Here is a 27462-nt window from a genome sequence, read left to right as displayed (position 1 = left end):
GGAGAAAACATTCAGATATGGAAGCATTGCCTTTTATTAAAATGTTTACTTTTTTTTTTCCCCAACTTGGTTCTCTACTTTTGGTCTAGTTTGGCACCATATTTCTTAGTAATTGCTAAAAGTTCAGTAGGACACTTCAGAGAGTAGGATGTTTTTACCAGCTAGGATCAAAAGAATGTTTTACATTTTACAAGTGGATTATATGGCCATTGCCTTTTTACATATAATATGATATACAGAATTATCTACAGAAGTAGGACCTGTGTGCTCATCCAGCTTCCAATCTAAATTTTTAAGATTTTGAAAGTAAAACAATCAGCAACAAGAAGCTATAGGAAACTCTGTTTTCTGTGTTTCAACACGGCCTTAACTCAGCTGAGCTGAAAAAATTATACTCCCTTGGTGTCAGAAAATAAAATGATCATCCTGAACTTTGGCAATCATTTTAGTGCTTTAAACTTGGTTTGCCTTAGCAAGGAAGTTGTTTTAACAAGACTTGAAAAAGGACTGATTGGAATGATGTTCTGGGTGATTTTTGTTTGTATGTTGCGCTGTAGTATCTGGTAGCAATGCTTACCTCTCTTTTTTTATGCTGTTTCAGACATCTCTGCCGTACTTGCCATAACAGGGAAAAAGCCAGAGGCCTGGGAAAGTACATTTGCCAGAAGTGTCATGCCATTATTGATGAACAGCCTCTCATATTCAAAAATGATCCTTATCACCCTGATCATTTCAACTGTGCAAACTGCGGGTAACTTGAGTTCTGCAAAGGGAAACAGGAAAATGCTGGGCTTATTTGCTTCATCAATTTACATCTTAAAGTGAAAACTTGTCCTTTACAACTGACAAGAGGGGGTGGGGTTTGCATGTCTTGTGGCCAGGTGTTTGTTACTGCTTTTGGCTTGGTGGGGTTCAAACAACAGCTGTCCTGCTGGGGACTGAAGAAAAATTGGATTCTGCAGGACAATATGGTACTTTAAAAATATGAAGTATCAACACAGATACCATTTTTATAGTAGTGAACTGACAGCTCACTATTCTGCTAGGAGGGGTAGAGAAGTGGTCCTCTTTTGTTGCTTGAATTACTGTCTTGCCTATGTTTTTTTTTTTTTTTTTTTAATTGAATGGCATCCAAACTTTGTTCTCTCTTTTTAAAGTTTATCTTTTTTAGAAGCTTTCTCCCATGTCATTTTATCATGTTGTCCAACTGCAGCACGTGACACTGCACATTTCTAAATCCTGCACTGACGCAGAGATATAGGATGAGCATTGGAGCATAGAGCATTGTAGGRCATAGCATCAATTCATAGTTGTTTGTTTCTGGTGCAAAGGAAGCTACTATTTCAGTGCCATRGCAAGTCTRATTTGAATAAGAGTATGTAGTGTTRTATCAGTGGAAACCAGTTGAGAGTATTAGTGATTACAGTTGCTTTTAAGGTTTAGGTGTTCACATTATCTAACCATGCAATTACTGAAAAATAAAGTTTATAAGATTCTGTGATGGGAAAAGAATAAGCCTAGCTCATGTGTGTCTGTAGTTCTCTTTCTCTGAAGTTTGATACAATGAAAATAAAACTACATGTAGAGGACTACATTTTACTTTCAGTTACAATTTTGCAAATTTAAAACAAACTGGTGGCAAGTGCCAGAATGTAAACCAAATATCTGCAGCTTTCGCACACAGTTTTGTGCTGCTTAAGCAGAATGACAATAGCTTAGCAGCTGTTTCCAGAGAGACTCAGTGCACCTCGCTTAGCAGCCTGTTATCAGTTTACTGTGACCAGTCTTGAACTGTGTTGAACTACTGCTGCTTTACTGCAGTATAAATACAATTTATAAAGCAAATGCTAAATTTTTTTTTTCACTTCAGAAACTCTKAAGAGTTGACATTTTCGAGTGCCAGTTATTCATGCTCTCAATTCATTAACTTCTGAACAGGAAGGAACTTACTGCTGATGCTCGTGAGCTGAAGGGAGAACTCTACTGCTTACCCTGCCATGAYAAAATGGGTGTCCCCATCTGTGGGGCCTGTAGGAGACCAATTGAAGGCCGTGTGGTGAATGCTATGGGCAAACAATGGCATGTGGAGGTAAACATCAGATGCTATACAAAGTCCCTTACAAATGTAAACCTTAGCATATTGGTCTGTGATTTTGCTGATTAATTTCAATGAAAGGATTATCAAAGTTTGCAGCCATGAGTATAAATGCCCTCTCCAAATCTCTCTTCAACCTTGTTGTGGCTGGTCTTCCACTGTGAAATAGGAGTTATTTCCCACTTTACAGAGAGCTTTGGCTGTGAAACTAAAATCAGTAATCAAAGGAAGCATGACAAGATCCTTACAAAAGAAAATTTCAGGGCTCAAAGCAGTACATGTGGAAAGGCAGTAAAATCTATGGTAACCATATTGCTAAACATTTTAATACCCTCAGAAGACTGCATAGTCATCATAATACCCTTAAGTCTTTGATAGTCACCTGCTRTGTACATATTTCTTTAACAGTTCATGTGAGAGTTCATATTTCATGRCCACATACAAGATGTAGGTCCACATCTTCCATTTTAATTATATAAATTTTATTCCTTCTGTTGTTTTGAAAGTCTCCTTTAGGAAATGTTTTCCTTACAACGGTATAATGAWAATGCAGATTATTTAATAACTTAAYTCTGTTCATTGATAAAAATTGAGAATCCATTGCTTGATTTTTTTTTAATAACTTTTGGATTGAAATGTTGAAGCCATTAAAAGAAATATTATTTTAGTGGTCTAAATGTAGAAACARAAGTTTTAACTCTACTTTTCAAGATGGCTCAATAGACTTCAGTCATGTTCAAGTAGTGCACGTGGTTAGTTTGCTTTTAGAAAAAATTATGTTACTTCCAAAAGATAAAAAAWTGTATTGTAATTTTCTTTGTAGCATTTTGTTTGTGCGAAATGTGAAAAGCCATTCCTGGGTCATCGTCATTATGAGAGAAAAGGCTTGGCATATTGTGAAACCCACTACAATCAGGTAAGGTTGCATATATTTAAAAATGGCATTCATTGGTAAACTCACAAATCAGCTTTATTAGATAGAGATGTAAGACCATGGACATTGTTCTGTTTTGTTAAAGGCACCTGTGGGCATAATGGCAATTAGCATCTGTTCTGTTGAGTTAGATTTATACAGGTTTCCCTATTCATCTGTGTAGCATTAAAGAAAACTGCAGGTATTTCACAAAGGCTGGCCAGGAGAATCAGTATCAAGTTGTTCTTCAAGCCTAGTGGTATTTAAGAGCTGTTACAGGCTTTGACATGTCTGTGGGTCACAGCAGCTAATCTCTCCGAAGAAGTTAAAGATTTGCCACTCAGTAACTGTGGTTGGAGGCCCCAGTGAGTGGTGTGGGCTCCCCTGCAGCTGCTGCTCTAAGACACTCTGTGTTGATMTAGGCTGTTGCTCAGTCATTAGGTTGCTGATTACTTCCAAGACTAAATTTGTCAGAAGACACCCTCTAGTGACCACTTGCATTTRTGTAGGAATTACATGTCACRGTACCACTCCCTCCMGAYGCCCTTGGATGTGGAGTCCAGCACCATGGTGCATAGACCTTTTCTTCTTTGGAAGCCATGTGTCATGTCACGTTCACCTCCTTGCTTACATAAATACAGGAGGAGAGGTTACACTTGGGAGTTGTAAGGCATCTGCTAATTACAGATGGATTCTTAATTAGTCAGTGATGAAGTGCAGATGATTGGTGCTGGCATACTTGCCAACTGTAAATGCTGTGACGTTCATAGTAATAGTATTGCAGCCAGGATGGGGCAAGTCYATACACCAGACAAGAGCTGTATGTACAGCTTAACTAGAAAAATACATAAATTTTTGGCACTTCTTGTTATGTTKTGAACAAATGGTAAGCCTGGAAAAAGAATGGGGTTTTTTTCCTACATTTTTCTTTTATTTTTTTTAATAGAAATAAAATTTTCTAACAGCAATATATTGTTTTAGTCATGCATGTACGTCCCAATGTTAAATTTTCTGGTTAGTAACAAGATGTATGTGACACCAACTGCTGTATTTCAAATCTTCAGGATTAGAGAAATGTGTTGAAACTAAACAAAATCATGCTTACAGAAAATCAAATAAAGGTTAACAAATGTTTTTCATGCTTAATATTATCAAGATTCTTTGTGATGAGATGATGCAAAATGTACTTGGAAAACCAAACCAGACTTGCCAGCATTCTCTGTATTTCACTGTAATAAACAGGAAAGTGTGCTCATCAGCTGAGATACAGTTATTTTGCTAGTTTTAGAAGTTACCCTCAATAAAATTATTATGTTAAAAATTTATTACTTCTCKTTTCTCTTCAGCTATTTGGTGATGTTTGTTTCCATTGCAACCGTGTGATTGAAGGAGATGGTAAGCACTTTTCTGTTTCCTTAATGTTCCTTTTTGATGGAAGTTCTCTTTAAAAGTGGAAGTAAGGGGAAAACAGCCCTCTGTTTTCATTAAAACAAAAACAGTAATTGTCTTGATGAGAAATTAAATTAGAGCTGATTAGTCAGAGACCAAATGGTAGAAAACCTTTCATCATTTCATGATGGTAGAAGATCTCTCCATGGCTGAAGAGAACTGTGAAACCCCTTAGTGACATACAAAGGCCAGGGATGCTGAGAGATGCTCAGAAGTGGCTTCCTGCCCCATGATCTTCTAAACAGAACACATACACGGGTGAGAATAACCATACAGGCATCTCCTCAAATGAATTTGGGGATCATGATCCAAATTTAAAAAAAATACTTGGATACTAAAGATATAGGTGGGCACTCTTAGGGATTTTTTTTAAATACCTTGTTCCCATTATGTCAGTTTCAATCCTGGAGATACTTACTTATCTATTGCAGGCATCTGTCTTTTGAAAATCTAGGCTTATGAGAATTTCACAAAACCAGGAATGATCACACTTGGAAATACATGTCCTACAAAGGCAGAACTGCAAGTAATTARTTTGTTTTTATATTGTTTGATTGGGTTTTTTGGGAGAAGGAAGTGGTTTTGAGAAGTTTTTTTATGTTTATAACTAGCTCTGATAAAATGCCAAAACCAAATTATTCACATAAAATATTGTGACACGTGCCTATTTACCCCTGTCCAAAGTAAATACCATGTTAGCCTCATCGACGCCAAAGCCATTAGCAAAGTAGGAGGAAGCTTCTAACATTCAAAAAGAGGCATGRACTAGTTTATAGTCATGTAACTATAGGGTAAGACATGCATTCCGTAGATGTGCTTTCTCCATGTTTTCTGCACTGCACTATACCTGCAGAATGACAATTCAAAATGCTTTAGAGGAAAGAGGCCTCGTTTTCAGTAAAATTCTACTGAAATGAACAGAACTGGAACTTTTCTGATAGCTACATCTCTGTATGATTCTAACCTTTCACCACATAATCTGACACCCATTTAATCTCTGAAATGAACAGAATATAGTATACACTGATTTCTTTATTTTCAGTGTATGTCTTGAATTACATTTCTTCTTTCATTTCAGCACACAAATTTGAGTATGCTGTCGCAAATTTAGTATCCAGTATTGTTCTCTGTCTGGTGAAACAAATATCTGTGGCAGCAGTTTTTCAGGAGGGTGTCTATGACTGCATTACTGAGGTTGCTTGAGAGCAAAGACTTTCATCTGTCTAATATTATTCTGGAAAGTAGTGGACTAACTGTGTATCTATGGACATACTTGCCCCATAGTGCAGGWAAAACCCCAGCATGACAATGCTTCAGTTCTCTTGGTTGTTGACAAAATACTGTGAGAAAAACATTGAGAAATCGAGTGAGAAAAACCTGATAAGAAAAATATTGTCCTGCATTCTCTAACTTAGAAAAAGATTTGGCAGGGAAAACTGGAAAGCTGTACTGAAAGAGAGGAAGAATAGGAATTGGATTTATGTGCAGAACAAATAGAAAATAGTTACTTTCTCTGCAAAGCAAAGAATAAAAAGTCTTAGTCCATATTTATTTTCACCTTGGTAGTCCTGATTTACCAGCAGTGTCCTGGCTGCTGGCTTCACATTATTTTCTTCAGCTGGGCAAGTGCTACTGTTGATTGCAGTGCAGTCTGAACTGGATCTGAATGAAATGAAACTGAATGAAGACATAAACACAATTTTGCTCTTCAGCTGGAAACATTTCCTGATTAAGTTTGAATGCGGCCTCACAGAACCRTTGCCTCTGATCAGCTGGGTATGAGATGAAATAGAAGTGAAAAATAGGAGGCAGAAATAGGTTAAGCTGGTCTTGCCTCAGAGACAGAAGTATCAATGCTTCACAGTACTGCTTTATTAGGTTCTAAAATGTTCCTCACTAGTCTGGCCATGTTATTGTTACAGTCCTTAATACTTGATGCAAGAATCAATGACTGTTCTTCACACCTCATGAATATGTAAGCTTAAAATGTTTGTAGTCACCTTTTTTTTTTAATTGGTAATGCTAATGATTTCTTTTTTCCCCATSTCCCTAGTTGTGTCTGCTCTGAATAAAGCATGGTGTGTGAACTGTTTTGCTTGTTCAACTTGCAACACGAAGTTAACCCTCAAGTAAGTTACGGATAAATGTGATACCTTCAAAACCCATCAGTGGTTCTTTTCAAGGTGTAGATGGTGCTGTAAGTGTATGAAAAACATGTAAGCAGCATCGAGGAAATAARTGCCTCTTTCTTCCTCTTGCTCCACTTAGTACTTAACATCTCTTCCAGCTCTCTCTTCAGGTCTTCCTTYAGTTATTCTTCCTAACTCTTCTCCTTTTCCATCCTTTATTTTTTCTTGTTTAACTCTAAAGGGATAAGTTTGTTGAAATTGATCTAAAACCTGTCTGCAAACACTGTTATGAGAAAATGCCAGATGAATTTAAGCGACGACTTGCCAAACGGGAACGTGAAGCAAAGGATAAAGAGAAGCAGAAAAAGAAAAAGCCAATCTGTTTGTAAACTTCTTTTCCTTCTCACCACCACCTCTGCTCCTTTCTTCTTTGGTTAGTCCTAAGGATGCTTTTTTTTTCACTTTTGCATGAACTTGTGGCAGTCAAAACCAAAACACCTTTCACGCAGCTGCAATGCAATATTAATTTATTCCATTATCTCATGTTTAGTCCACAGTTAGGTTTGAAAGGCTTTAAAAATTGCATGGTTAATAAATATGGACATTTGGGGAAAATCTGTGTAACATACTCCACAGGGTATTGTAATTACTGTCCACAGTGTATGTAACCTTGTAAAACTAACTTAATGTGTATGTATTMATTGGGGGATTAATTTTTTGCTTGTACACATTTAATAGATTTTTTAAAAAAAATTTTCCCTCTATCTTGGCTGCTAAAACTTTGTCTCTTTTTTTGCTTTGTCGTCTTAGGAATAAATTTGTTGAGTTTGATATGAAGCCTGTCTGCAAAAAGTGTTACGAGAAGTTTCCTCTAGAGCTGAAGAAAAGACTGAAGAAATTAGCTGAAACTTTGGGAAGGAAGTAAAGACTTCATCTGCTCTCCTCTTCTTTGCAAAAATGTTATAGATATTACTTGGGGGGAGAGAGGAGTTGCTGCTCTGAGGCTGCAGTCAGACAACAAATGATTATGTATGCCTTATATAAACACAAAATTAATTAAGATTCTCTGTTCTCTATACACGTATACTTACTTGTTGACAAATAGACCATACTTCCAAAATAAATACCACCTCACTTGAAAGGTTTTTGACCAATAATGCCATTGTACTGATKCAGGTGGCCCATTTTGTACACTAACTGGGCAGAATTTCTCAGAGAGAGAAAATTTGCTTGTRAAGACCACCTGTCAAAACAGACTTKGCAAATGTGCCTAACTTTAGGGGCGTGTATTGTCATTTATGTTATTAAAAATATTAACCTTTGTATTAAGCATGCAGAYAAAACTTGCCCAACTCAAGTGATTTGGGCAGGAAACCAGTATACTTTGCCTTATGGAAAAATTCAAGCKTGGATTTCAGACTGAGTTGTCTCATTAAGGAACTTTGTTTCAGATGGTTTGAAAATATCAGATTTCTAAATGCAGCCACTRTACAAATGACCTACTTCTGGTATAGATTATGCTTACATGATGAATGTTTCTACATCAGGCTTAGCATGAGATACTTATATAAAAAATGTATTCCTATTGCAAGAAATGAACATACTCAAAACTACTTGAATTTTGCTATATTTCACTTAACACATAAACTTCTATATATGCTTTTGCATTCTATTTACTTTTTGTGCCTTATTCTGCTGGACCATACATAACAGTGTTCCATTAAATATATATAGTTTTATTTTTTATTTCATATTTTTATGCAGAAACAATATGGAAGGTATTTTCAAAAGATAACATACTTTGCCTTAATTATACATGATGCAAAAAACATTTTATTTGAAATGTGAACATCTAAATTCAAAATTTAGCTTCTAGACTTCATTGATTTTTTTGAACAATACTGAAAGTGCACACATTTCAGTTAACTGGCAATATTACTTTTACACCTCTGAGTGTAAATATCCAAGGTTTGATCCTGCTAGGATCTACTTCTTTAGCCATCCTCAAGGACTGAGCTTACAAGTAATCAAAATTCTTTATAATATACATTTMGTTGTTTTATACTATTGACTTCTGTCCATGCAAATTTGATTTATTTTTCCCTTTCTTGTAACAGATACAGTTATTTAGGTCTTCTTGATGGTACGAAGTATGCAATTTTTTTTTTTTTTAGTTTTTGTACATTTGTGGCTTAAACAGATCTTATGTAATTACATCATGAGAAGTAAAATTTTATTTCSTGTTTATGGAAAATTAGTTACTTTAAAACATCTGCTTTCCAGTGTCATCAATAAAGGCCACGTTATTAAACCTTGTTTTGCCTCTCTGAAATAAATGCTTGAGATGGGTGGGAAAGCAGTAAGGCTCTCTTGGTTCCCTGAGCTTTTACCCGTGACTATGTAAATACTTCCTTATTATCCTGATATAGAGGAGACACATGCCTTTCCTTAAGGATGTCTGTAGTAGTTCTAAGGTTCATAAAAGAAACCACAGTTTGTTTCATAAAGAACATATCCAGTTCTTCTGGATATTTTCTGAATTGGCACAGGCACAGGTTTTCCTAAAGGATCTTGTCTGAGTGTTAAACATACCTCCTCCTGTTAACTTTCACTCTCCTGTTTTCACTGTYTTGGAACTGTCACCCAAACTTCCAGCTTACTGCTTGGTAGGGTATTTTTCAACTATTTTATCCTACATAATTATTTWATGCCATAACATTCATAAATGCAGTCCCTGACCTTGTTGAAGACCACAAAAGCTTAAAATGTCCCTCAAAAATTGTTTACATAAGTAGCACAGCAGCCCTGTTGGGATTTTGGACTGTGCCATGGATTGACTACACCATACTCAGGAATSCTTCTCCTGCAGTTGTAATTAATGGCTAGATTTTCATGCTACACTGACTGTAGATCTCTTCCTTCAGCCTATGTGTGCACAGCCTTACTGCTCTGAGTTGGGAAGGGTCACTGGCCCCAAGGCTAAATGGCAAGACTGGCTCACATCCACATGGCTCGGGGTTATATCCATCTGTAGCACAGTGGCCTCAGATTTCCTCTCCACTCTGGTAGCCTGACACAGGGTGGATTTTTCCATGTCCAAGTTCCTGATTGTGAACACTGTGCTGCAGTTCACCAAGGCAGCAGCTTCTGCTTCATGAACTCAATCTTGCGTGTGTCAGACCCCAAATGTAGTGCTGAAAGCATCTTAAGGTACTTGGGGGTTCAAAGCCTGATAAAATTAATCAAAATTCAAAGCCTGATAAAATTAATAAAAAAATGCTGGTTGGAAGGGACCATTAGAGATGAGCTAGCCCAGCCATCCACTCAGAGTGGGTCTAACTTCAGAGTTGCATCAGTGCAGAAGGACTTGCTTAACCAAACTGTGAACATCACCACAGAAGGCGATCTCACAGACCTCTGTGGACAGGATGTTCCAGTGCTTCATCACCCTCATAGTGAAAATAYTATTACTGGAGTACTATCTCAAGAGGAGAGTTCCCCAAATCCATACTGCTCTCTTGGGAGCTGTCTGACATAAACTGTCATTGGAATAATACCCCTGGACACTGCCATGAAGAGGATTAATTAAAGGCAGTTGCAAAGCAGAACAAGGGAGCAAGCCAGCAATTAGGCAGCCTGGACAATTACACGTCTGGTGCTGAAGCTCACTTCCTGGCCCAATAGTATTACAAATATTTTGCATAGCTGCGCATACTTTCCTGAAAGAGGCAGAATCTGGTACTGTTTTTCTATTCATGACCCCTCTAAGGTCTGTCAAWGAGTCTTTGAGCCTGAGTTTGGGAATGGATGCCTCAAAAGCTTTGCCCCTTTCTGCTGCATGGATCAACTGTGCATGGGCAAGAGATTCCTTTAGGAAGCCTCCTGGCAGTGGGGAGTACTCCAGAAAGACAGTGGATGTCGCTGTAGGGGGGAGAGGCTGAGCCTAAAGCCTTTCTGCTGCACGCAGTGGCACGTCCTGTGCCCCGTTCCAGTGGGTAAGTATCGAGCTGGGCTAAACACAATCAGATTGCAGGGACAGCTCTCGAGTCATTGCTGTCTAGCAATGGAGCTGCGACCACCAGGGACAACATGGGGAGTGCCATTTCCACAGGGATGGGTCAGACAGTGACCAGTGCAAAGTCCTGGACATGGTCTAGAGGAAGGTAATCTCTCATATCTCCCCATTAGCTGAAAAGCAGTAATACCCTCCAGTGAGCTAAATAAACTCCAGTGTTCTCCTCTGCACAAGCACCAATACTTCTATTACTTAGCTTGGCAGGTGCAGATAATAAATTGCCAGCTGCAGGCACACCATTAAAAAGTACTGAGAAAAAAAAATAAAAAAGTTTTTTTTTTGTGGAATTAAATCCAATGTCTGAATAAATCACTGTTAATAGAAGAAAGAATAAAAGAGAGGATTAATTCTTTCARTCAAGGTTGTACATGGATGTTGCTGGTCTTAAAAAATTGGCTACATTTCCTTAATTTTCCTGCAAAGCAGGTAAGAGCTGTGGGGCTGTCGGTTTATCTTAGATGTAGCAGGAATCGTATGACTGTCAATGAGTTATTTGAGATTGAGAACTGAAGAAATTTTTAATTACATTTCTTCAGAGACGAGGCTCATTTTGACCAAAGTGTCTGAACTGGCAGGAAAGATGGCTAATTCCAGTGAGTACAATCTGAGGCTTCCTGCTGGAAATTTCACCTCAAGGCCTCAATCCTCAAGCCACCAAACCTGTACAGCTACAACTTGCAAATCTGTCATACCTTGAGGGTTGCTGCTCCATCTTTTAGTCTGTATTCCCAACTGTACTTTAGAGCTTAACTGTTTAATCATACTATTCACAGCGCCTGGAAAAAAAAGGTTTCTCACCACAGCTGCTACAATATTTGGAGACTCATTTTCTAGAGCATTGGATCTCAGAAGAAGGCCCTTATGCTTATGGATTAAATGTATAGTTGCTTTGAACCACGAATTATAGAAKCATAGAATGTTATGGGTTGRAAGGGACCTTAAAGATCTMGTCCCAAGCCCCTGCCAYGGGGGACRCCTCCCACTAGGCCAGGTTGYTCAGTGCTCCATSTGGCCKGGCCTTGAARACTGCCAGGGATGGGGCATCCMAAAYCTCACTGGGCAATCTGTTCCCGTGCCTCAGCACCATCACAGTGAGGCATTTCCTAGTATCTAACCTWAATTGCCTTCTTCATTGTACTCATYACTCCTTRTCCTATCACTGCAGTTCCTGTCAAAGAGTCCCTGTCATGCTCCCTGTAGCCCCCTTCACATACTGGAAGGTTTCTATGAGGTCTGCACACAAGCTTCTSTTCTCCAGGATGARCAKCCCCRTCTTCCTAGGGCAGACGCTGCCGCCCTCTTATCAACTTCTGTTTCTCCTCTGGCCTTGCTCCAACACTTCTGTSTCCTTCTTCTGGTGAGGGCACCAGAACTGTTGCATAGCTTTAGGTAAGAATTATGGTAGTTTTAGGTGAGAAAACGCTAACRCTTTGTCTCCCCCACACAATTTTCCGTAACAGATTTCCTACCCCCGCTCCCCGCTCCGTGCGCATGCGCGGGCCCGGCCAGGCCCCGCCTCCCGGCAGTTTATGTGGGGGCGGGAGCCGGGCGCGCGCCGCGCGGCTGAGCGGGAACTTGCGTAACGCGCGGCGGCCGCGGCGTTGGTGCGCTTCCTTCCCCTCCCGCTCCTCCTTCCCCTCCCGCTCCTCCTTCCCCTCCGCAGGCGCCGGGCCAAGGCCGCCGGGCCGGCCGGGAAGGCGCGTTCCGCCGGGAGAGAGGCCGGGCGCGGCTCCCGCAGCCGCGGCGGCGCCATGATGAGGCGCACGAAGCCCGAGGTGGAGCGCTACGTCGCCTCCGTGCAGGCCGCGGCTCCGTCCCCCAGAGAGGTGAGTGCGGCCTCGCCTTCCCCGCCCGCGCCGGGCCCGAGCGGCTGTGCGGCCGTTCGATGCGGCCGGTGTGGGGCCSCTTCCCGTGCCCGCTCCGCGTGGCGGGCCGGTGGCGGCCCTGTCGCGCGTCCCGAGGGGCCGCTGCCCCGCGCCGCCGGGAGGCCTCGCTGCCCCTGCGCCGCCGGGCTGGGGGGCGGCTGCTCTCTGCGGGCTCCCCCCGCCGAGCCCGGAGCCTCGGTGCTGGGGCTTGGTCTGCTTGGCCCGTCCTCATCCATGGCGGTAAGAGGAAAGCCGACCCCTCTCTGGCGGGATGTGTTTCTGGAGACGCTCAACCCCCACCTGGACGCGCTTCTGTATCACCTGCCCTAGGTGACCGCGCCTGGGGAGGGAATTGGACTAGATGATTTCGAGAGGTGTCTCCCATTCCTGACTATTCTGATATTCTGTGAGTTATWGTGTCTTTGAGAGTATTTCTGAGTGCGTATTTAGTGAGGATCTCTGTAAAATCGACTGAGGAAGAGAAAGCTGTGAGGAAGGGCCAAGGGATTTCGCGTGTTGGAGGTGCTTTCCCTAACTGGGAAGAGTGCTTTACTAGAGATGTACATCTGTATTTTACAGCTGGTAAGGGCCAAGGGGTTTGGCGTACTGGATGTGCTTTCCCTAACTGGGAGCAGCGGTTTACAGGTGTGCATCTGTATTTTACAGATGGTAAGSCCTGGTATAGTTTTAAAGAATCCTCCACTTCTCTGAGCACAGACTTCATTTTCGTGAGAGTTTAGTTCCTGTGTTTCCCGAGTTTCATTTCTTCAGAGAAGAGTCTAAACAAGGAACATGTGAAATACTTTCAGTTTTGTTTTATGTGCAGTTTCATTAATATTCTTGTCTTTATAGAAGTATTTAGAGAGGAAAAACTGGGAAAAAAGAGTCTTGTGATTATGTTTTAGTAACCGGACAGAAGKATAAGGAATTCTGCATGACTTGTTGCCACTTTTCATTATATCTGGAAAAGAATCACAGTGAGCAGTCTGATGMAATTCATGGGAGCTTTTTAGTCCTGAAAGATCCTGGTCTGCTGCTCTGAATTGATTTTTTTAAGTTAGAATATTCAGCACTGTGTTGTGTGGTGTGAATACATCCATGTTCACCATTATGCAGTAGGGCCTTTATGCAGGGCTTGTGTACATCGTCATTATTTGTATGTCTTYCCCAACAGCAGCGAAGTTGCTCTGTGGCTTAATTGATTTTGTGTTGTTTAGAGCAGGCAAAGTCTAGGGCATGACTCTCCGAATCATAGGTGTTTAATTGTTTTGATATTCCTATTGAAATCAGCCAGAAAATAAATCCTCTCCTGATGTGCTTAAGACCGACTGGTGCACATTTACTTGTTCGAGGTTTTTTAAAATAAGTGATGCTTACGTCTAATTGTATAAGCACAGTCATTGGTGGAAAATGTTACTGATTTTCCTGTTGYGTTGATTTAAGGAGGGGGATGCTTATAAGGCTGCAAAGCATTTATTTTGAGGTTTTTCATCCTATTTAAAAGGATATGCCAAATGCAGCTCCACTCTTACATATTTCAGTGTTACCCTTTTATAACAGGTTTCAAAAATATAGTCTGGAAGGAGGCCTGCTTTCATTTTTAACTTCTTAAAATTTTGGATGAATGTTGGTAGTGAGATAGGAGGGAGACTCATAATTCAAGTGACTTCAAAATGTACACACTTGTTTGGGATCATAGATGTAACTAGCTCCAGTATTTCTTGGTTCAAAAGCAAAATCTGTTTTTGAACTGATTGAGAGCTCAGGCTTTAAATTTGTCTGGTTACTTCGGCCTTTTTGTTTGTAACTTTGTCAGTTCTTTAACTCACTCCTTACACACTTTTCCTCCTAACTTTGCTTCTGCCRTCTTGGCTTCTTTGTTACTTCCTTGTTCTACCGCCTAAAAAATACCTTAGGAGATGTTTCACCTGTTGCTTGAGTGTGTATGCTAAAGTTATTTTAGTCAGAAATAAACTGCTGCATAATTGTATTTCTTTCCCAAACTGAGAATGACTTAAACAAAAGTTGCTTTTTTCTCAGGTATACTTAAACAGTACTGTCTAGTAACAGTACACTACAGTAGGGCTAAATGACAGATAYCTGTTGATTTGTAGATTGTCTTTTTGTGTTGCTGCAGTGCAAAGGAATACACTAAATGTAGGTGACCCTATTCTTCCACRTGTATAAAGGCTTGTTGCTTTCTTCTCTTCTAGTCTCTATTTTCCTAGTAGCTTTTTTAATAGCAAAAACTTTTATTCTTTTCATTCTCAAACCTACATCTTTCAGAAGCAMACCCTTATATATGAGAGTGGATTTGATCTGAAAATGATGTGTCAGATTCAGTCACTTGACTATGAGGCATTGCTGAAAAGTCACTCTTTAGGGAATTACTTTTGAAATACCAAATGTCTAAAGTGTGTTTGTCATGGTTTTTCTCCTTCAGAAATCGATGAAAGGATTCCTCTTTGCTAAGCTGTATTTTGAAATAAAAGAATATGAACTTGCTAAAAGGTAACATGCATTGATGGGCATTTGTTTTTTGTTCTCTAAAGTGTAAGAGAAAAGCTATGTTTATATGAAGACCAGAGAAACCAAGRTGAATATCATGCTGCTTTGAGCTAGCAGTAAATGTGGATATTGAATGCTATTTAAATCTTTGTAAAACAGTAACTTAAAAGAAGACTAGTTATGTGGTACTGCAAAAACTTACCTGGCTGAATTGGCTGTCTTTTCATTGTTGTGGTGTTTCTGCAAATTCCTGTCTTTGTTTTTTTAATGAACAGAAATACTGGTTGAGAGTAGTACAAGTATAAACCATGTTGCTGCTTGTGGGGGTACAGGCCCTGGACAGCATCGAACTGTTAGCCTTAGTGAATACAAACCCTTCAGTAAATAGATATAGTTAGCACACAGAGAGATCAGTACACAGGGAACTATGGCCTTGAGGAAAAAAAAAACAAAGAAAGAACAGCTTCACCCATATGCTATATATTGTATGTGAAGTAGAGACCATTGACTGTTTGAATTATTATAAAAGGCAGTCTTTTTTTTAGAATAAACAGCTTTGCATGTACCCCCTTGGCAGAGTCCATGTCTCAATGGCTGACAGCTTAAAGGTCCTGACAGTGTCTGGAATGAAACATGTCCATACTTCTGTGTGGTCTGGCCAAATCATCTAGAACAAAATATATCTCTGCATCCTGTATGACAGATTAAGTTGCCATTATAGCTCAGGTGGGAGAGGGAGTATTATTGAAAATATTGGTCAAGTAACTGACTTTCTTTTCCCCTTCATAGATATATATCTACATACCTCAATGTACAAGAGAGAGATCCCAAAGCACACAGGTTTCTTGGACAAATTTATGAAGCTGAGGATAATATAGAAAAAGCTTTTGGTTGTTACAAGGTAAGTACTACGTTGACCCCTTTTGTTCTGCTTTACTCCTTTATAAATGGACTTTGAAAATGCTTCTGTGCTGAGCATTCTCAAACCCACAGAATAAAAAATGCTACTTGGAAAACTGTGTCATACACATTAGAGAAAGCACATGAAGCACTATAGAGAGGATTCTTCACTTGAGAGCACTTGTTTTTGTAGTCTATTTTGAAGTTGCTTCTTTGTTTTCTCTTCTGGACTTGATCTTTGTGCTACCTGCCGTTAAATTCTCCCCAGGTCATGCATTGCCTTTTGGACTACTRTTGTGGAATTCTGTAGTGTGAACTGTAATGACAACTGGAGCCTAGGTGCTAAGAGAAGACTGTAGGCCTATGGTTTTTGTTTGCTTGGTTTTGAAGAGGGGAGGTGCAGAAGGGAGGGATAAATCTAAATTTGATTAGGCAAGCATATATGTCAAATTTCCAGTTGGATTGCCKTTGTTCTGGTTTTGGAGAGAACGATGTGCTTAGAAGTCTGGGCAATAYAATGCTGTGAAGTGCTGTCACACTTAAATTGTGTGTCATAATTTTTTTTTAAAGTTTTTACACCTGGCTAGAGATCTTCGTTGTCCTGCTGTTCATGTATAGCAGCAGCTAGTGGTAGAAGCAGAGGAGATGGCTTTTGCATTATTTCTCTTAGGCTTTTCTGAATTTCTGCAATTCCATGTGCTGTAAACTAGTGGCATGTAAAAAGGCTTTTTTTACATATTCTGAATGTATAGATTTAACTAATTTGAATAGCTGAGTGTTTTTGTGGGGGTCTAACTCCTACCTGTTTTACATGGATTATAAGTTAAMGTTTCCTTTTTTTTTTAACTCCTGTATGTGCACGGGGAAAACTAGCGTTCTGTGGAGTTGAACCCAACACAGAAAGATCTTGTATTGAAGATTGCAGAGTTACTATGCAACAATGACATTACTGATGGAAGAGCAAAATACTGGGTTGACAGAGCTGCTAAGCTCTTTCCTGGGAGTCCAGCTATTTACAGGTTGAAGGTAAGTGCAAAATTACCTCTGTTCTATGACTTGAACAAACTTTCAGCATCTGACTGAAGTGTCTTTAGCATGTGACCTCAARCAAAACTCTTTCTGACCAAATTATTTTAGACTCTTTAATATTAGAACTATAAGATGTTACACTTTAAAAAGTCTGACATTTTTGTCTACCTTTCAAGAAAGCTGCCARCTGTATGCTTTCATACAGTTTCTAATGTTTGAAGTTTAATTCTCTTCCAAAATGCTGAAAATTTGTTAGTTACCACAGTCAAGAAGTTGAAGATTAGATAGGCATCACTTGTTCTTTCGGTTGTGTCACTGGCAAGAAGGTAGCCAAGCTGTGAACTCGGCCTTTCTTGCTTTACACTGCTTTTTTATTTTTAAATCTAAATTAAGGTAATTTATGTAGAATGTGAGAAATGCTGTAATTCTCAAATACTGTGTGAATACTTTCAGCAATGTCACTTTTGCACAGGTGTATTAATTTGTGTAGCTGGGCAGCAGCCACATTGAAGTCTCAAGGTGTCTGGGGTTTTTTTTAAGCAAGGTAGTCTATGGCAAGGTATGCTGTCAATTGAACCAGATGGTTTGAGAAGCATTTCTTACTCTTGGTAAGAGACAAATTATTTTGAGGATTTTCTTCTGTGATAGTTACCTACATTTTTAAATATTTGAGTATTGCGTCAAACTTCCTGTAATATCTGAAAGCTATGAAAAGGATTGTAGCTTGAATGATGTAGTCTATGTAGTGGAGGAAAGAACTTGTCTGGTACTGTAGTTGCTCAGAAGACTCACGTGGGAAATGAAATATTAACAGGTTGCCTTCATGTTTTAACAGGAGCAGTTGCTGGATTGTAAAGGTGAAGATGGGTGGAATCAGCTTTTTGACTTGATTCAAGCAGAACTTTATGCAAGACCAGATGATGTCTACATAAACATCAGACTAGTTGCACTCTACCGTTCAAATAACAGATTAAAAGATGCTGTGCTCCATTGTCAGGAGGCAGAGAAGAGAATACCTTTGCAGTCAAGCTTGGAATGGTGTTCCTGTGTTGTAGAGACATTTGAGGTGTTTAATCATATTTTGATCCTGTGATAGTCTTCCATATCTTTTACCTGGTCTGTTTCTCTTAGTGTCGTTACTCTGACAGCTGTTTCTCAAGGGATTTAACTCYTCCTTCAAATGCAAGTCTACTGAAACCAGTGGAATTACAAAATACTTCTTGTGGTTTTTTTTTTTTTAATTGGAATTTTCTCCCTAAAATTAAGCTTTATAGAGCTATTGAGTTTCTAACTTCAAAAGCTGAGTTAGACACAGCAGTTCCATTAGGGATAAAATTGCTCAAGCAAATAATTCCCTGGAACTTTGCTGCTGAAGAAAATGTTAAGGTCTCACCTGTGAAACTGGATTATGCAATAAATGCTACTAGTGTGTTTTGGAGAAGTACTGCCGTTGCCTTCATGGAAGGATGACTGTTCCTTATCCTGTGATGAACTTTCTTCTTTAGGAATATCTGGAATCTTTACAAGACTTGGAGTCTGATAAAAATAACTGGAGAACTATCAAGAAAGATCATCTGCTGGCCTATTCCAGCTTTGTCAAACTGACACTTTCTTCTAGAGATGTTCAGGAATGCAGAGAGGCACTTGAAAGGTACTGTTTAAATTTTTCTGTGATAAGAAAAAACCATTTAAGAATTGTTTGGGGTCAAAAAAATGTTCTTACTGGCTGCGAACCCCATGCTGTCTTTTGAGGGATGTTTGAAGAGTCTGCACACAGCCATGGAGAAGACTCATTTATATCCTGGGTCAAATAATTTTGTACCTTTTTTCCCTTCAGTTAGAAAACATTGTTCTGTACTGCAGGAATTGACTAATCCAGATTTCCCAAAAAACTGCMGAAAAACACCCATGAAAAAAATGCAGACAAAGCAACAAAAAAAAAATTGAAAGCCAGAGCTACTTCCAGTRCATCAACTTTGTTCAAGTCATTTTATTCTTAATTAACACAACATACTGGGGTAATTAGGATCTTTGTGTATATAGTATTGTTAAGAGGGAGAAAACCACCTGAAGTAAGAATAGCCTCCTTCAGAGAAAACTGGTGGTGTTCCAATTGGCTTCTGTGGTGCAGCTAGAATAGTACAAAAGAGTGCTTGAGGTCAGTAATTTGATTAAAGTCTGTGTTTCTTTCTTGCCATTATCTTTCCTTTGTTACTGATTTTCACTAACCTTTGTTAGTCTGTACTTACCTTTGTTCCTCAGTCGTGCAATGGCTGTTGTATTGCATCTTGTAAAAATATTTTTGAGTCTGTTAATCTTGCRTGAGTATTTGAAGCAATGCAGAATGGATGAGGAATATTTAATACCCAAGTATGTTTTATTTTATTTTTCTCCTCTAACACTGATGATCTTGGGTTTTCTGCTTCTGATTTATTAAAGCTTTTTGAGRTATTTACATCTGAAACACTTCCAGATCATGGTAATGCTAGCAGCCATTATAGTCAGGTTCAGTAATTGAAAAATAGTTTTGACTGCTTACTGGAAAGCCTCTCCTGAGTGGGAATTGTATAATAATCTACAGCTACTATAATTTCTACAGTACCTTCAATTTTTGAAGAACCTGTTAAACAGTATTTTGGACCTTTTTGATAAATGAATAAAAGAAAGGGCAGGGTGAATAATACCTCCTRTATGTCTCAATCTGCAGTAGTTAACAAGTTCATCCATGTGGTTCAGGAGAATAGTTTTGAATGTAGCTGTGCAAAAATGTGGTGGAAAAGATAGTAAGTATCTAAGTAATATTTAGTATGTTTTACTTCAATAAACTTGAGAGCTTTGGGAGTTGGAGAGGATTGTACTTTCTAGTGACTTGCGTTTAAGCAATGAATAGAGTATTTACTTCGAACCTTCATGAAGTAACTTGATTGACAGTTAAACATCTTGACCCAAAGTCACCTGCTACAGTTTTTACCAAGACTCTGTTTAGAATGAGTCTTCTCTGCATTTTAGTTTTGATCGGGCGCTTCAGTCAGTGAAACCGTATGTGAGTGTGGCTGATGAGTTGTCTCGTACCTATGTGGAAATGAAAGGACAGCTGTACATGCATGCTGGAACTTTGCTGCTGAAAATGGCCCAAGACAATGAGGCACAGTGGAGGGCTATGTGTGAACTAGCAGCATTGTGTTACCTCCTGAGTTTCCAGGTAAATGATTTTTCAGTCTATGCCTTCAGCTGATGCTTTTCTTGAAATGTTCTTGCTGTGCTTGTGTTGAACTCCTGTATTCCTGAGATGAACCAGTGTTTATGTATCTAAAGGAGAACTCTGTCATGACTTGCCAAGCCCTCCCCTTTCACAATTGTTTAAAAGTTTCAAATTTCGCAAATAGGGTTCAAATACACCTTCAACTGTTCCCCTTGCCAGAGAACCAGATGGTTAAATGCTAGTGCTTTATCTCCTGCAATATATTACCTTTTTCATAATACTACAAATTTACCTGTTAAGTCTTATTCCTATAGGGAGGAAAGAAGAGGAATTGAATTGTTCCCATGGACTTGTTGGATAGATAGCAGAATTTAAAAAAATAAGGTTCTTTGCCTTATGAATTCTGTGCCTTGGCTTTCCTTTTTATGCCATTGCTTACATTGCAGGCATTACTTGCACTTGCAGGTATTACTTAATGTTACTTTTAATAGCTGTAGTTGCACATTTGTGGGCTTTAGGTGGGTTCTCTGCTCTCTTYGCCCATCCCACACAGAACTACAACCCAATGTGTAACACAGTACCTTCATAATGAATAATGCCTGTTTTCCTATAGCTTTCTAATGCTAAAAAGAAGCTTATTTCCTGATTTCTAGGATTCATTTAAATGTTCTGGTCTTACCATGAAAAAAACTATAATAATTTTTCTCCTTATCTTCACCAGGTTCCTAAACCAAAGTCAAAACTAATAAAGGGGGATCAAACTGGACAAGATATGCTAGAAATGTTGGCCTGTGATCGAAAAAGCCAGTCTGGTAATAAAAATACCTGCATGGTTCCATTTTAGTGCTGTAGAGTGACTGTAAAGACTAAGTGATTTGTTAAGGGACACATTTGTGTATCTTGTAACCTTATTGCTCCAATATGCAGTAAAACCTCCTRGATTCTGACTACATATGTAAAAGAAAACAGTAGTTTGGTTCTGATGCCTAAAGTTATTTTTTTCCTTGTAAGCATACTGGTAGRGTGTGTTCTCTTTGTTTCAATATAGTTTGGGTTTTCTCCTCCTTTTTGAGTTCCTACCATGCTGAGGTAGAATTTAGGTTTTATCGTCTGTTAAATCTACTTGAATTGRGTTCTGCCTCTTGATACTATTTTGCAAGTATTGTTAGCCCCAGGAGGGAAAGAAAAKATTACTGTTTGTTTCTCTGATCTTTTCATCCTTTTACTTGTTCATTGGCTTTCTTTTTGCTGCCAAGTATAGACAGTGTTTCAGCCTACAAAATTCTTAGAAGGCCTAGATGAAAACAAATGAACCATCTAGACATCAGGTTCATTTACTTCAGAGTGGATTTCATKAATCCAAACTTCTGCTTGTATTTCAGCTGTTTCTTTTAAGGTCAGTTGCAATGCCCKTAGAATAGTCATGGTAAGAGCGCTTTGTTTCCCCTAAGAACTGGATTTACATATGCCTTGGGATGGTTGTCACTAGGAGCTTGGAAAGCCTATGTGTTGAAACACTGACCTAATTACGGRGAGAATGTACCTGAGCAGTCTGTAGGTTTCATAAGGGGAAATCCTGATTCCCATCCAGCCTTCGGTAGCAAAGAACAGTCCAGTTTATCAAATACTGCTTTCTTGGTGTTCACTGCTTTATTTATGCGAAGTRATATTTTTGTTTTCTAGGTCATATGCTGCTGAACTTAAGTCATGGCAAGCAGGACTTCTTTAAAGAGATTGTGGAATCATTTGCAAACAAGAGCGGTTCATTTGCATTGTTTGATAGCCTGTTTGAAAGTGGAGCTTCTAGGGAGAGATCTTTTATTGGCACAGATGATATTGGAAATGTCAGTACACAAGCACCAGTGCAAATGGAACTTCATAAATATGATATTGGTAAGAGGTGTTACTTTCTGGAACTCAACACAGCTTTGTGTCCTAGAACCTCTTCTACAAATACTTGTGAGAGAAGTTTTGGTTCACAAATACTTGTATTGCAACAAAARACAAATACCTGGAATAGTGTCCAAAGTTGTCTTAATGTCATAGGAAAGACTTATACTTTGTTGTCATGTAAAGAAGTGCTTCTTCARTAATTCCTTAAGCACTTTTTGAGAAGTAAATAGATTTGCTAAAATTAGTTGTCTGTTGGACTGAGTAAGGTGGGGATGAAAATGATGAGAATCATCCCCTTAGAAGCTTAAGCAGGTGATGGCTTTGAGCCCTTGGTTGTACTTGATATGTTTGGCTAATCTGACATTTGTAATCCTTCATAAGTGAAAAGTGGAATCTTKGTGCTCATTGGTCTGTAAAGTATCTTTGGCTGCTCTTACTGAGTGAAATGTGAAACCYAGCATTGATCAGATAGAAGTATTGAGGACTTGCAGGAAGCTGACATTTGCATCCAACCTTGTTTTTTTGCATAGGGGCTGTTCGATTGCACAATGGCAGTCTCCAGCACCTCGTGTGGCTTGGCTTGCAGTGGAATTCCATGTCAGTCTTACCCCCCATGCGCAAGTGGTTAAAACAGCTTTTTCACTTGCCCCAAGAAACATCAAGGCTTGAGACAGATGCTCCTGAATCCATTTGCCTATTAGACCTTGAAGTAAGTGAACTTTCAAGTTCTTTAGTGTACCATACAAATTAAGTTTTTTGGCATTAACTTTTATCTGTTTTTATAAAAACAGGTATTCCTACTCGGGGTGGTGTTCACTAGCAACTTACAACTGCAAGAGAGGTTTAATTCTCACTACAGTTTACATCAGCCTCAATTCTTACCATTGGCAATGTACAAACAACTCTATACTGAAAAGCAAAGATCCTGGTGGGATGCTGTTCGTACTCTTCTTCAGAGAAAATCAATGTAAGGCTTTTTCACTTTGGAAATGTTTGATCAAGCCTTTAGGCAGCATCTGCTACCACAGCTTGGATTGGTCCCTATAGATTCTTGTAAAATAATTTTTGGACATACTTTGGACATTGAACCTTGGTTATACTAGGGACTTGCTATGCTTAAAAAATTTCTAAAAATGGGATTTTCATTTCTAACAATGCATTTCTAACCTAGAGGCAAATTAGGACTAAAGCCTCAGGCTGTATTCATCAAGTAAATGGTATGTGAACAGATGAAAACCAGAAAATATTAAYCAAGGAATGTTTCTTCTGATATTCAGACCAGGAACAGCAGCAAAGCTGAGACTTATTGTACAGCATGGCATAAGTACTCTGCGAACACTTGAGAAGCATGGTCTCCAACCTGCCTTAATCATACACTGGGCAAAAAGCCTGCAGAAAACAGTAAGATGAGATTATTTTTAAATATGTGGAAGCCAATGTGTTTTTCTCTACTTTCTAAGCTATTAAAAGACTCGGGAGATGGGGGAATCAGATGCATGTGTATTAAGAACACGTTATTATTTTACCAGGCAAATTTGTTGCTCTAGTCACTCTATAAAGTATCCTGTCTTAAACTGTAGTGTTATTTTCTACATGTGTTACTTTACATAGCTACTCTGTTTAGTGTCAGAGGATGAATTTGGAACTCTTAAAGAAAATAGAAGGGTTTGTAGGTATGGCATTTTGACTTGAATTTATTGAAATAACATGTGTTTCTATTCTCTTTTCTTCACCAGGGAATTAAYCTTAACTCTTTCTATGACCAGAAGGAATATATTGGACGAAGTGTCTACTACTGGAAGAAAGTTCTTCCTATGCTGGAAACCATCAAAAAGAAGAGGAGTATTTCTGAACCTACTGATCCTCTCTTCAAACACTTCCATAGTGTAGACATTCAGGTATAGATTGATTGAATCAAGGCTGAAGATTGGGCCCATGTCAGAAATGTACATAGTTGTGGGATTTTTGTCTATAATGCACAAGTCCATGTTGTTATTAATATGAAACTCTTAACGGTGAGATTTGGTAATAGTGTTTAATAAWGGGGGAAGATTCTTTCCCTATAACTTGGGTCCTATTTTAAAATGGTGTTTATGKTATTAGGGCACTTAACACCCTCCACCATCCAAAGTTCCAACTTTCTTGAGAAAGAATTCTCACTGTATTCTAAGAAAAAAGGTTGTCATTCCATTGTTTAATATAAGTCATCCTTCACTGTGTTTGTAGGTCTTTCAGGTTGCAGCATATGAAGAAGAGGCGCAGATAGCATTTGCTATGTTGGATGCAGTTGATGGCAAAACTGATGATGCTTTATTAGCATTTGAAGCTATTGAAAATGTGGTTTCATACTGGAATCTTGCCTTGGTAAGTTTATAAGTTGCATTATTCAGAAATGCTTCTCTTTATTCTCTTTCCTTCTGATGATACTATTCARTCTGTATCCTGTTCTTTAGATTTTCCAAAGAAAAGCAGAAGAGATAGAAAATGATGTCATGCTGCCAGAAGARCATGAGGAGCACAAAACTTACCTTCTTAAAGCCAAGTATTATCTAATGAAGATTATTGCAGAAAGCTCTTCAGATATGTCATTAGCTGAGAAAGTAAGTAMTTTTTGCTTTAAAAACTTATTCCAAGGCATGCCGTGGCTTAAGTTACTGTTTAAAAATTAAATCCTTTGCATTCAGGTTAAGTTTTTAAAATAGGCGTTGCATTAAGACAAGTTAAGTTTTGGGTAACTATCTTGTTTTGAGATAAATTGGGTGGCAAGTGCTTCCAAGTTCCAGCAAGCCCCTCCTCTATCAGGGCTCAGAAAATAATTCCCTTTGAGGAAAGTGAAAAAKATCTGTTTATTTCACAAAACAAAATGCCCACAAGGTGTGGGAAAATGGAACTATTAAACCTGGGAAGACAGCTGGTGGATTTCAGAGTCCTTTCTTGTGGGCTGGGGCTGGATGGGAGTTGCTCTGGAGGCTCCCTGCACGATTTTCCTACCAACCATCCAGGGATCAGCTGATTTTTCAGATCTGTAAACAAGCTGAAGAGTCGAAGAAGAAGCAAAAGCAATCCCAGGGAAAACAGCTACTCAACACAGCAGCTAACAAGAAGCAGCTAGCTAGCTAGCAAGAATGTGAGCCGGSTAACTCCTCCGTGCTCTGCAAACCCACCTCTGGGAAAGAGTCCTTGAGCAAAGGGAAAAAAACCTCACACACCTCCACTCCYCTCCCCCTGCACCCAGGTTACAGCTACAGGAGCCATTCTGGGTATAAAGCAGTTGATAGGGAATTACACCATTGTTGCAGTCACTCCAGGACAGTAACTTTTGTAACCTAACAGATCATGTGGTATCCTCACTACCCTGTGGATGAAAGCTTTAATGTAAACAAATAGCTTTTGCCACTGTATTTTTGTAGAGGTGGATAATTTTAAAAAATAAATAGTTTTTAAAAAATTTAAAAAAAATCGTTTGCATGAATTGTTTTCTTAGGTGAATTGTAATAAATTTGGAGCTTTGCTGATAAAAAACCCAGTATTTATCTAATGAAAGACTTGTGAATTKCTCAGCCAGAATTCTGAATGTAGTTTGTCTTGTTCTGAGGGAGAATTGCAGTCATTACTGACATTTGAAATACCTTTCTAGTTGCCAGTGTCCATTGAAACTGTGAAGGAAGTGTTAGACACAGTGATCCAGGAACTTGGCGAGAATGGTGAAGAGGGAAGTCTTGCCTTCAGGAATGGTCTGTCACGAACTGTAGATTCAGCAATGAAACATTCCACTCCATCACCAACCAAGTTCTCTCTTTCGCCTACTAAGACATACAAGGTATGTTAGCCAGTTATTATTCCAGGGAATTGTTATCTTGTGAGAAAAATTAAAATAAATCAATTAACTTTTCTTTTCCTAGTTTTCTCCGAAAACTCCTCCTCAGTGGGCAGAAGATCACAAATCTATACTTCAAATGATTTGTCAGCAAGTGGAAGCTTTAAAGGTAAAAATTCTGTCACCATATTCAATTAAGGTCTGTTAGCCTTTTAGTTAGGTAAGGATCTAGTGATAAGAGCATAGGCTAACTTACAGTTCTTAGAATTCTTTTCTGTAAATATCTGCCTGAAATGAGTGCAAAAGTAAATATTTTTGCTTAAAAGCTCCTCTTTAGAACTTGGACAGGAGTGCTGACGCAACCCATCTAAGGATTCTTTCTGCATGTAGAAAGAGTTGTGCTTTTAACAGCTTGGTTCTCATCCAGTTTGTTCTGGGCTTTTTACTGTTATGTACTGGTGTTAGAACACATTGGAAGTACATTGTACTCCCTGGGCATATCTTGCATGAGTCTGGCAGGTACTTCTTGGTTGGTTTTGTCTGTTTGGTTTTGGTTTTTTATTTTAATTACCGCCACCCCATGTCCTGGGTTGAACATGCTTCTAAATAGCAAAAGGGTATGGATCATGCTTTGTATTTTTTTTAAACAAATTCGTGTGCAATAGATATTTACACTTTTGCTTGGCATCCTGTTTCAACAGAATGAAATGCAAGAAATGAAACTTAATAATTCCAACACAAATGCGTCTCATCGATGGCCTGCTGAAAACTATGGGACAGATACAATGCCAGACAGTTATCAGAGAGCACAAAATCTTCATGAAGCTCCATTAACAGGCAAGTTGCTGTAAGATTTTTATCTAAAGGCTTAGCTGAATCAAGTAAGACTTTTGAAAATGCCAAAATATTTTAAGGTTTCACAATTAAAAACTGATTGCTGGGAAGACTCTGTAGAAAATAAGAAGAAAAGATCAGGTGTAAACTGCTTTTCTGGTGTTCCTTTTTAGTTGCTACCACTGGCCCATCTGTGTTCTACAGCCAGTCACCTGCCTACAACTCTCAGTATCTTCTGGGAACTGCTGCAACCAATGTAACACCAACAAAGGTGAGAATAAACTTACTTGAGTTGTTTCTGATGATCTGCTGAAAATGACTGATTGGTTTTTATTCTATACATAGATGGATGTAGTTGCAGATCCTGCTGTAGAATTTGGTGAACTTAGACTGTTAGGGATAAAATGATAATTTGTCTTCCTGCCTGATTTTTGGGATATGGCATTTGGGAGGAAAACCCAGCAAAATATCTGTTATGTGTGTGTACATTTCTGCTACAGGGTATGTATGGTAGTCCTTAACTATGTCCCCCCTTCATAACRTAGCAAAAGAAAATGAGGTTTGCAAAGCCTTTTTTTTCATGGAAAAGACGCCCAGTCATATYGTGCCCCTTTTTCTTGTTTGCTTGTTCTCAAATGCCCTTCAAGTTTTAAACTAGTCMGTTTAAACTTAGGTAAGAGTAGTTTAGCTTTAAACTTGCATGAAAGCATGCCCTTCTTTTAAGAGTACATGTTAYGGGCTCCAGCACAGTAA

At 38.9% G+C, this 27462-nt stretch overlaps 2 protein-coding genes across 6 annotated transcripts in view; both read left to right on the top strand.

Annotated features, from left to right (window-relative positions):
- LIMS1 (LIM zinc finger domain containing 1) overlaps window positions 1-8902 on the top strand; it is a 66842-nt gene extending 57940 nt beyond the window's left edge. For 3 of the 4 annotated variants that reach the window (XM_057363867.1, XM_057363859.1, XM_057363850.1), the window contains exons 5-10: window positions 602-751; window positions 1939-2089; window positions 2919-3011; window positions 4355-4403; window positions 6511-6586; window positions 7397-8902. In XM_057363867.1, the coding sequence (XP_057219850.1) occupies window positions 602-751; window positions 1939-2089; window positions 2919-3011; window positions 4355-4403; window positions 6511-6586; window positions 7397-7511 (634 nt within the window). In that variant the 3' untranslated portion in view covers window positions 7512-8902. Of the gene's footprint in view, window positions 1-601; window positions 752-1938; window positions 2090-2918; window positions 3012-4354; window positions 4404-6510; window positions 6587-6827; window positions 7021-7396 lie in introns of those variants that run through there. The other variant, XM_057363876.1, reaches the window with a different exon arrangement.
- A 3401-nt stretch (window positions 8903-12303) lies between these two features.
- The window catches only part of LOC130572258 (E3 SUMO-protein ligase RanBP2-like), a 34092-nt gene continuing 18933 nt past the window's right edge, over window positions 12304-27462 (top strand). For both annotated transcript variants that reach the window (XM_057363838.1, XM_057363833.1), the window contains exons 1-19: window positions 12304-12487; window positions 14970-15037; window positions 15824-15935; window positions 16808-16960; window positions 17799-18029; window positions 18469-18614; window positions 19973-20165; window positions 20887-20977; window positions 21849-22058; window positions 22589-22767; window positions 22850-23025; window positions 23336-23459; window positions 23795-23956; window positions 24285-24422; window positions 24512-24658; window positions 25696-25878; window positions 25961-26044; window positions 26577-26712; window positions 26883-26980. In XM_057363838.1, coding sequence (XP_057219821.1) covers window positions 12413-12487; window positions 14970-15037; window positions 15824-15935; window positions 16808-16960; window positions 17799-18029; window positions 18469-18614; window positions 19973-20165; window positions 20887-20977; window positions 21849-22058; window positions 22589-22767; window positions 22850-23025; window positions 23336-23459; window positions 23795-23956; window positions 24285-24422; window positions 24512-24658; window positions 25696-25878; window positions 25961-26044; window positions 26577-26712; window positions 26883-26980 — 2706 coding nt within the window. In that variant the 5' untranslated portion in view covers window positions 12304-12412. The remainder of the gene's footprint in view (window positions 12488-14969; window positions 15038-15823; window positions 15936-16807; window positions 16961-17798; window positions 18030-18468; window positions 18615-19972; window positions 20166-20886; window positions 20978-21848; window positions 22059-22588; window positions 22768-22849; window positions 23026-23335; window positions 23460-23794; window positions 23957-24284; window positions 24423-24511; window positions 24659-25695; window positions 25879-25960; window positions 26045-26576; window positions 26713-26882; window positions 26981-27462) is intronic.

Source organism: Malurus melanocephalus, unplaced genomic scaffold (assembly GCF_030028575.1).
Source record: "Malurus melanocephalus ecotype Western Australia unplaced genomic scaffold, MMel_1.1 scaffold_1, whole genome shotgun sequence".
Classification (NCBI taxonomy): Eukaryota; Metazoa; Chordata; class Aves; order Passeriformes; family Maluridae; genus Malurus; species Malurus melanocephalus.
This window is presented reverse-complemented; position numbering and strand designations above follow the sequence as displayed.